At 52.3% G+C, this 9,951-nt stretch overlaps 1 protein-coding gene across 7 annotated transcripts in view; it reads right to left on the bottom strand.

The window, feature by feature from the left end:
- Positions 1-1,535: 1,535 nt before the first annotated feature.
- NFYC (nuclear transcription factor Y subunit gamma) overlaps positions 1,536-9,951 on the bottom strand; it is a 94,031-nt gene continuing 85,615 nt past the window's right edge. For all 7 annotated transcript variants that reach the window (XM_043994732.1, XM_043994730.1, XM_043994729.1 and 4 more), the window contains 4 exons: positions 8,084-8,242; positions 5,000-5,107; positions 3,589-3,648; positions 1,536-2,357 (listed from right to left, as the gene is read on the bottom strand). In XM_043994732.1, the coding sequence (XP_043850667.1) occupies positions 2,238-2,357; positions 3,589-3,648; positions 5,000-5,107; positions 8,084-8,242 (447 nt within the window). In that variant the 3' untranslated portion in view covers positions 1,536-2,237. The remainder of the gene's footprint in view (positions 2,358-3,588; positions 3,649-4,999; positions 5,108-8,083; positions 8,243-9,951) is intronic.

The following is a 9,951-nucleotide window of genomic DNA, read 5'->3' as shown; positions in this document are numbered from 1 at the left end:
ACCCTAAGGAGGATGTTGGTACCATTAGCAGAAAGAGTAGAAGGGCAGATTTTTAACGCCCAATTTATAAAACTTAAGATTTTTCAAAGTGATTTCCTAGTGCTAGTGTATACACATGTGCATAAGTGTATATATACATATACATATACAGACACACATACATATATATGAATATATGAAAGGGAGGGGAGTTGGCCAAGGTCACCCACCCAGGGTCACAGCTGGGAGCAGGGTTTCATGGGCTCCGAGGCCAGTGTTCTTCCAATACACTATACTCTGAGGCTATGCAGGTGGAGAGGTCTGGTTGGCCGAGTTTCCTGCAGAGTCTGGCATAGGACTAGTCACACAGGGGACAACAGTAAGAACAGTTGGTGGGAGAGCTACTACCTCTCAGGTTGAGAAGTTTCGGAAGCATCTAGTTTCTGGGCAGAGGGGAGGACAAAACTAGCCTGTCAAGTGTAGATTACTTGGTCTTCAATGGGGAGACAGACAGACGTACAGGGTGAGCCTTGTTTAAAGTGAGGGAGGCCTCCTGGTGATCTTGGCCTCACAATGCTTTCAAGGCAGCCCTGTCCTTCATCGCTCTCCATCTGCCAAGTAACAGCTGCTCCTGCTCCTGAGATCTGCCTTCTCTTCCTCCTACACCTAGAGAAGAGGCTCCTGGCCCCCATCTCCTTCTCCTGAGGACCCCTCTCCCACAAAGCTTCTCCTGGTCCCCATCTCCTCCTCCTGAGGACCCCTCTCCCACAAAGCTTCTCCTGGTCTCTCTTGCTCAAAGCAAGCTGTTCCATCCTCTTGCTGAAGCCTTATTTTGTCTCTCTCTCTCTCCTTCATTCTGCTGAAGTTTCTTGAGAAGGTCCGTTCAAGTCCATCCCCTTGTCCCTGGCAGAGTGCTTTGTCGTTTATGGAGGGAGTCTACAGGTCCAAGGAGGAGGGAAGAAGGGATGTGGCTCCTGGGGGCTTTGATGAGACTTGTGAGGGTAAGGCAGAGTGAGGGAAACGTTTACTTGGGTAATTTTGAGTATTACTAAATTTAGAATAAGGAACATTTTAAAGAAAATTCTATTAAAGATAGAGTGTGGCTTCTGCTTTGCAGAGACCATTCATTCCCATTTCCTGCATGGAGAAACTGAGGCCCAGAGGGAGGCCAGGACTTTGTTACGGTCACATTATTAAGTGGAAGAGTCATAGCTAGAAACACAATATTCTAAAGGGGAAGCCCAGGTCCCCAGAATTTCTACTACATTTTAACACCTCCATTTAATGAAAACTCAGCGAGGTGAGTGGGCCTGGGTTTGTCCTGAGAAGCCTTGCCCAGAGGCCACCTCAGGCCCCACCTCGGCTGCCCTATGGCAGGGCGGGTGCCACCTGTGCCACCCTGGCTCTTGCCAGCTCCACAGCAGGCTGCTCCCCAAGTGCCTCATCCCTCCCTGGACCAGAGCTGCTCATTCCCTCCCAGCGCACCAGCTACTGCCTTGTCAGCACCGCCCCCCCCCCCCCCCGCCCCCCAGCCCAGAAACCCAGACTCAGAGTTCTCTAAAAAGGAGCTTTATTCTTTGCATTTCAATTCATGCAGTTTGAAGTCCATGCAGCAAAGGAGGAGACGAGCACAAGTATTCATTTGCTTCTTGAGGGGAAAGAATTGGGGAGGGGGAGAGGGAAAGGCCCAGTTTCTCTGGGCCAGAGGGGTCCAGAAGAGACGAGACACTGCGCCAGGAGGCAAGTTCATCTTTGAACACGAAGACTGTCTCTGCAGCTTCCAGAGGCAGAGGCTTCGCTCTGGATAGGGGCCAGTGACCGGGGGGAGGGGGGGCACCCACCAGAGGTGGCAGGTAAGACTAAGGCAGCTGTTGTGGGAGGACCTCCCACGCCTGGAGAGCTGCTCTTGGGGGGGCGGAGAGAAGGGGCACGAGGAGGGCACACGTTGGTCGCCCTACCTCAAGAAAATGCTATAAATAGGTTTTTGTTGGATATTTCCCATTTCAAGAGCATAGGACATACAGCTCAACGTACTGAAATATTGATTCCTTTGAAAAACAAAAAACAAAACCAGAACAGACAAAAAGGAAATGAAAAAACATCGCTGCCTCTTTTGGTTGGCGGTTTCCTGGCCTGCAGCTGGGCTGTGTGCACCAGTGTCTTTGCCCTCGGGAGGCTCTGGGGTGGTGGGACGCTCAGGTCAGGCCACAGCGGCAGAAATGGAGTCTGTGTGGCCCCGTGTGAGGCCCCAGCCGGGCTCAGTCGCCCGTCACCTGAGGGGTTTGCCCATCGGAGGCCTGGTTAGCCGACTGGATGAACATGGGCTGTGCGAGGTCTTGGCCGGCTGGCATGGTGACCTGCTGGATCTGGTACAGCTGCTGCAGGGAACAGAAGGGAAGCAGAGGCCCCAAAGGGACGTCAGTCTAGGTCAGAAGACCCACCCAAGTGCCACCCTCTCACTTCCCAGCTTAGGGCTCAGCCTGGAAACATCCATCCCACCTCCCCCCAGGGCATCTTGTTCTGGACCCAACAGGCTCCTTGCAGATGGCTTCCAGCTTGGCTTCCCTTAAAGCTGACTTCTTCCTTTTCTCAGAAGAATGCCAGGCACAGGAGGGTCATGCACACGCAAGAGCTAGGACCCAACACAAGCCCCTTCTGTCCCTACTGCTTGTGCCTCTGCTCCCCACCCCTGGCCTTCTCCTTGGAGAAGGGGGAAGGGCAGGAGCCATGGACAAGGCGAGATGCTGGTTCCCAGAGCCAAGGGTAGCTACTCCTTTTTTCTACAAGCACAGGAGGCTCAGCCTGGGAATTCACAACCTGGTGAGTCACTCCTTGGTAAGCCACCCTGGGTTCTGCCCCACTGATCTTCCTCAGGTGGATCCTAAGATGGGCATGTTTCCCAGGTGTGTTTCCTCCTCCCAGGCCAGAGAGGTGGGTAGGGAGCCCAGCCTGGCGGGGAAAGGCCCTGGCAGCTTCAGATGCTAGCTCTGCCACTTGCTAACTGTGTGACCCTGAGCCTCAGCTTTCTCATCTGTAAAACGTGGGTAATAATCCCAGTACCCTCTCCTAGGGCCTGTGGTGACAGAAGTACTTTGTAGGCCTCAGAGCTCCACTAACAGCCCATCCTGCTCCTGTCTGGCCTCAAAGCTGGCACCTCTGCTCTCCAGGTGAGTCCTGACCGAAGGGGAAAGTGAAGAAGCGCACATTTCCGCTAAGCACGCCAGAGGCTCAGGGATAGCTCTCCTTGGACAGTGCCTATGTCTGGGGGCTGCTAGCCCTGGCTCTGCTCTAGGACAGAAAGGCAACATGCTTCCTCCCCTTTCCAGGGCCTCAGTTTCCTCCTCTACACAATAAGATAATGGATGATCTCTCAAGTCTTGCTGGCCATTATACCGATGTGTGTCCTGTTCTTAAAGACCCTCAGGAACACTCTTTGTTCTAGCAGTTTCTGCCCAGCATTTGTTTCTAACAGAGCGAAAGGCTGGCTGCTGCGATCACTCCATTCCCCAGCCAGCTCTGAAGCTGTCCAGTCCGTCCAGACTGATGGCTGCCTACCCAAGGAACCTCTCCCACCCCCACCCCTTCCCCTCTCTAGACCCAGGACCCTACCTGTCCATCTGTGAACTGGCTAAATTGCTGCTGTCCTTGCTGGACCTCTGTCTGTGTAATCTGTGGGAAATAAAAAGGGGAAAAGGAAGGAGAAGGTGAGCTGCAGGCAGAAACCCACCCTGCAGGTCCTCCAATGGCCCACCCCCAACCTCAGACTCTAGAGGGGTCTCTATGTGGAACCCCAAGGCCACATGACACAAGCACCACCCTAAGGCAGACCTTCCCATCCCTGCAGTAACCACCCCAACATCTCCCTCCCAGCCCCCTGTGGCCTCCTTTACAGCCAAAGGCATAAGCAAGCCTGGACAAACTGAGGGAATGGTGGAGAACATGCCTGGCACAGAGGGCAGGCTCAAAGCTGAAGAAAGAGAGTAGGCTCTTATGTCTGTGGGCAAAGCTAAAGCAGCACTGACAGATAAACTGGTTGTGCGGAAGGGGACAGCAACCCTGACTGCCCGAGATGGTGGCTGACAGAAACAGACACAGACACAGACACTTTTCTCTCTCCATCTGATTCCAGATAGGGATCTGAAAGGGCCTGGCAAGCCGGTGGGCTGGGAGAACAAGATGTCAAGCTAAGCCAGAACCCTGGGTTTGGAGAAGGGCTCTTTAAACATCGCAGAGGCTGTTCAGAATGTGGAAGCCTCATTTTTGGCTCCTTCCTTACATTTCCCCAAATGAGATCTTTGGAGACCTGCTCTAGAAACCTAAGCCTGTCACCACTGTCAATAGATGCATCACCAAAGATGCAATTGTACCAGACAGGGCCAGTTCTCAAACGATTGCTGCTTTTTTTGGGTTCAAGGAAAAGGGATCCATTAACAATGTCCCCTTTCTCCCTCAAGCAGTGGGCCCACAGCCCATGGCCCATGGCAGCTGCCTCCTTTCTGCGTCACAATCCATGGAAGCCATGCCCTTTCCCACCCTTGCTCCTTATGACCCTGACTCTCCCCGTGGTCATGACGGGTTCCCATGACCCCTTTAGAAGTCCCAGAACAGAGAGCGCTTCCCCAGTGCAGGGGCAGCTTCCTAAGGGCAGTCAGGTGGGATGACAGTCTGAGCAGGCTTTGGGATCGAGGCTCCCCAAAGGGGCTGTGCCTGAGCCTTGTGGGCAGCCTGGTACAACTCTGCAGAGCTGGGGCCTAGACTTGTGTCACTGCTCTGCATCTCCAAGCATCCCGGGGACCCTCCCTCTTTGCATTTTGTACCCAACTCTTCAGACACATGCTCTTAATCTGACTCTACAGCTCCTGAGCGTCTGTGCGTCCTGGGCTGCCCGCACTAACAATTACAAGGGTGGGGGCAATGAGCAGGCCGGGCTCTGAATCCTGAGCCTGAGCCACTCCAGTGGGAAAGAGGACCTCACCCAGGGAGCCCCTCTGGCCATGGCATTGTCATCGTCAGTACCAACCTGCTGTGCACTGGCTGCGAGAGTCTGGATCTGTCCCTGAACAACCTGGGTGCCTGATACAGGCTGTGCTAAGCGGATATACTGCAGCTGGCCAGCGTTTAACTGCACCTAGATGGGGCAGACAGACAGACAGAGACATTGTTAGCCTAAAACAGGTGAAGGTGAGTCTTTCCATAACTGGAGCCAAAAAAAACTCAGACCAGGAACAGTGTTTTCCTAGCCGAGCTGTCAAAGGTGGCAAAAGAACAGTGACTGCCCGAGATGGGGAGGGTTTCACTGACTGGCCCCGGCACAACTGCTCCTCTCGGGATTTCACTGAAACTAGAGCATCTCCTCACTCGCCAGAACCACTGCACTAGCAGGTCCCCCTTCGCAGAGCAGAAGACCCAGCGACCAGCAGCTTGAGTCCAGAGGCCTTCTCTCCTGAAGACTGGGGTAGAGAGGGAAGCGCCCGCCTACTGATGCTGGGAAGAGCTCCGATGTCTGTCAGGGAGCTGATCAAAGATGGCCATCGCCCTGCTCAGGAACTCTAGTGCTCACTAGACCCATTTCTCTCCAGCAGAAAGTGGGAGCCGTGGGCCATCACCCCAGAGGCACAGGACTAACAGCAGCCGGAGGAGATGGTTTGTAGGGGCCCCAGATCTTCTGGGTTTGCTTGGGTCCACATCGCAAATGCCAGTGTAGTGGGGTGAATATAAGAAACAACCAAGTGACTGACTTTCCCAGAACATTCATAGTGGTCTGGGCAACCAAAGTTTGAAAAATACAAGACTCACACATGCTCATGATTAACTGTCAGATGATAAAATAAAAGCTGTGTGCAGCACTGAGATCTAAGTGTACCCCACACCTTAACCACACCTCTCAATGCTCCAGCTCCCACCTGCAGATGAACGGGGAGCCAGAGAAGTCAGAAAGTGAGCGAATAGTGCCTGAAACCCTGCCCCCAGGTCTTCCTTGAAGTTAATCCTACAACTCTATACATTCACCTGCAGATAGAAATGAGCGCACAGACAATAAACTGGGAGGCTTCAGAAGAGCAGCTGGGTGACAACTGAAACAAGCACTGCTAGGTCTGGTTCAGACTGGCTTTGCCGCTCACCTGTGACGGGGAGGTTCCCAGGGATGTTATATAAGAGTCTTCTCCACTGTGGTGCAGCTTTCCTAAATTCCCTATAGGATCCAACTCCCCTGCAGGGAATGTCACTTTTCCAAAGGTCTCCACATAATGCTGAGTTTCAGCAGGAAAAGTGATGATGCGACATTGGGCTCTGCCCCCTGTGGGGTTAAATAAATAAGAGGCTCTCTCCCGGGAAAGGTGAGGCTGGGAGGCCCAGATGATGGAGGGGATCAGGGGAGCACGGCACCGAGAAGGACTGCCAAAGAAACATGCGACTTCTCTGAGACTTGAGAGCTGCAGTTATTGTAACCCCTCCGTGGGCCCACTGGCCTTTACTCATTTGGTCCAAAGGGCCACAGGGAGTCCCTTTCTTCCTAACTCTGTGCCCAACAGCAAGAAACCTCAGGGGTTAAGGAGGAAGAGAGGTTTTCTGTGGGGAGCAGCTTGACTACACTAAAATCCTCATCCCAATCCCAGCAAGCTGGTATGACTAGGCAGCAACTCCGGCAGGCATGGGGAAAGTGGGAGGAGGCTTAGCCAATCTCCTCTGCTGTGCCATGGCTGGTTGTGGTAGAAGCACTGGGGAGTGGGTTCTCCCTGGCTTTCCCCAAACGGCCATACAATAAGAGATGAAGGCCAATTAGAAAAGGTTCATATGGTCACTGTCTGAAAGTCTCGACAGAGCTGGGAAGAGAGCTAGACAGACCTCCAGAGGGAGGGGAGGAGAGAGCAGAGAATGACACGGGTTGCTTTAAGAGTGCCACTGGCTCTAGCTGCAACATGTGGGGTGGCTTTCCTTCTCTCCTTGTCTTCTCTCGAGCTCTCCCATGGGCCCTGAATTGTCTGCTCAGTGTCCTGAGCTCGATGGCGGTGACTCGGTGACTCAGTGACCCACACAGGCCCACACAGGCAGCTTTGGGCAGGCTCCTCTGACACCACGGCCTCCAAGCCTCTGAAGGGCTGTCATAGGAAAGGAGGAGACTGCCTCTGCTTCACCCAAGAGCAGGGTGAGCCGCAGGGCCAGAAGGGGAAGAGATGCCTATCCTGCAGTTGTACAATGGAGAAAGGGGCTGTCCCCATGAAGGAAGATGGGTGACCAATCAGATATGACGGGCTGGACTGAATGCCCTTTGAGACCTATCCCAGTCCCCTGTCCCATCTTCCAGGAGAGACCTCTCTCCGGGTCCCTGCTGCTAACCCACCCCTGTGCAGGTGCTTGGTCTTTGTATGTGCCCAGGACAGGATCAAGACTGATGTGGCCTGCATGCAGAGAGGAGAAAGGTGGCCATTCGCTCAGAATCCAGAGACTCACTGTGGTCCTCTCCCCTTCTCCACAAAGTCGGGATAACACAAGGTAAACTGGCTGAAAGGAGCTACATTTCCTCCTGAGGGGCGAGGAATGGAAGGGCCCCTCCAGGTCACTTGCTACATATGAGAGATGCCTTTAGTAGTAAAAGCAACCAAATGCCATGAACTTTTTTTTAGGCCGCAAAATAACCCAGGAGATGGGGAGGGGCAGAAGGAGAGGTAAAGGAGAGAAAAGGAAAAAGAATAGAAGATGAGCAGAAGAGAAAGAAGAGAATGATAGAGAGCAATGAAAGAGAACAGGGAGAGTGGGGACAAAGGTGGGGAAGGGCAGGAGGAAAGGGAAAGAGCAGAGAGAGGACAAATCAAAAAGCCAATCCTCCTCAGAAATAAGATACTCATGGCACAAGGGGAAAAAAAAATCAGTCCACATTGAAGGAACGGATCAGTTAAATGAAAGCCAAAAATACACTTTACTGCGGGTTCCACTGGGAACTGACTCATGAATATGCAACTAGTGTATTTATGGCTTTCCACAGACACCTCTCCCTAACCCAGCCAGAGGACTAACAGAGGGCCAGCTGGGCCGCCCAGTCCTTGGGCCGGGCCTCGCCTAGTGGCACTGGTCCTCCCAAACCCTCCGGCACTGACAGGCTTACCGGAATTTGCTGGATTTCCCCCGTGTTGGTGATGATCTGTTGCATCACCTGCATGGTCTGTCCTGTGCTGCTCGGTGCCTGCTGTGTCTGGCCCTGGGGCTGGGCCTGGACAATCTGCACCTGCTGACCTTCTCCAACCTGCATTGTCACTGGGGTGGTCTGGTGGCAAAGGACAGGAAAAAGGCTGAACTGAGGGCCAGCAAGATGGCCTACTGGCTATTAACAACAGCATGAGAGACGCTCTCTTGGTCTGATTACATTTCTCCTGGCTAAGGGTCAAAAACAGAAGGAAAAGTCAAGGCCTTGGGAGTCAGGGCCAAAGAGGAAGATTAGCTCGGTTCTTCGGCCAACCCCAGGGCTCCGAACTACAGAGAAGTTTGATCCTCTTGGTAGTCAGCCTGTGCTGTTCCTCTCCAGGCTAGGATAACCCTTGCAGTCCCACCCTCAGGGCCCAAAGGGCAGACTAACATGACACCAATAAACCGAGAGGCAGAAGCTGCTGCCGTTGCATCTAGGCCCACAGGTCACCCCCTACCCTGCTGAGAAATCTTGCAGAGGCATTTCCCCTCTCTGGGACTTAGCAGCCCCACCTGTAAAAAGTCACAGATGCCTGAAGGCAGAGAAGCCAGATGAGCATCTAGGTCTGCCTCTCAAACAGGATTCTAAGAGAGTCATTTTAGTTACTAAATGGATCTGGTCCTTCAAATGCTCACTGCCCTTCCTGCCCCCAGCTCAGTGACAAATGGGCAAAATTGCAATGGAAGTTATAGATGCCACTGCACACCATAAGACCCGGGGGAAGTAAAGAAAGGGAGCAAAACTTGGGTTGAAAAGTGCCTTTAAGGGGCAGCTAGGTGGCACAGTGGATAAAGCACCAGCCCTGGATTCAGGAGGACTTGAGTTCAAATCTGGCCTCAGACACTTGACACTGTGTGACCTTGGCCAAGTCACTTAACCCTCATTGCCCCACAAAAAAGAAAAGTGCCTTTAATTTCAAACCATCAGCCAACATTTACTAAGCAGGGAGGATCACAGGAAATAAGGAATAGTAATTTTTGAACTTTAAAAGTCTACAGGTTTTGGGGCAGCTAGATGGTGCAGTGGATGGAGCACTGGCCCTGAAGTCAGGAATACCTGAGTTCAAATTTGGCCTCAGACACTTAACACTTACTAGCTGTGTGACCCTGGGCAAGTCACTTAAAAACCCAACTGCCTCACTAAAAAAAAAAAGTCTACAGGTTTGCTTTTACTATCCTTACTGTTACTCTGTGAAGAGCCCAGGTCTCAAAGGGTTTTCCTTTAGTCTTTCTTTAGTATTCAGGGGGCCGAATCAAAGGACAATGAAACCAAACCTATGCCCAGGGATGAGAAGGAGCTGCTGAGACTATGGTAGCCCTCATTCTTGGTCAAACACTGACATGGGAAGAATCTATTGGGTTTGTTGAATGAACAAATGGTAGTGCAGTGGAAACCACATGGATTTAGTTTGCCAAGCTCTCATGTCCTTAAGCATGTCTCTTCCCATCTCTGGGTTGAGGTTTCCTTCTCTATAAAATTAGGAGACTGGACTAAATGCTTGATAGGGCCCATCTAGCACTGACAATTTAGGATTCCATGAATAACTTCATCCAAGAGGGTGAAAGAGTTGCTTTGGCTCAGAAAAGATTCCAATTACCACCCTTTCCTAAGTGTACTACAAGTGCTTTCTCTAGCAAGCCTAGGGCCTGTTTAACTTTTTCTCTACAGCCAGCACAGCTCCATACGGGGGCCACTGTAGTATTTCAGAAGCTCTGATCTTCCAACCTGGCTCCTTCATCTGACAGATGGAAAAATGGAGGCTTCCCCAGCAGGGAGTCAGTGGCCAAGCT

Source organism: Dromiciops gliroides, chromosome 3 (genome assembly GCF_019393635.1).
Source record: "Dromiciops gliroides isolate mDroGli1 chromosome 3, mDroGli1.pri, whole genome shotgun sequence".
Taxonomy (NCBI): domain Eukaryota; kingdom Metazoa; phylum Chordata; class Mammalia; order Microbiotheria; family Microbiotheriidae; genus Dromiciops; species Dromiciops gliroides.
This window is presented reverse-complemented; position numbering and strand designations above follow the sequence as displayed.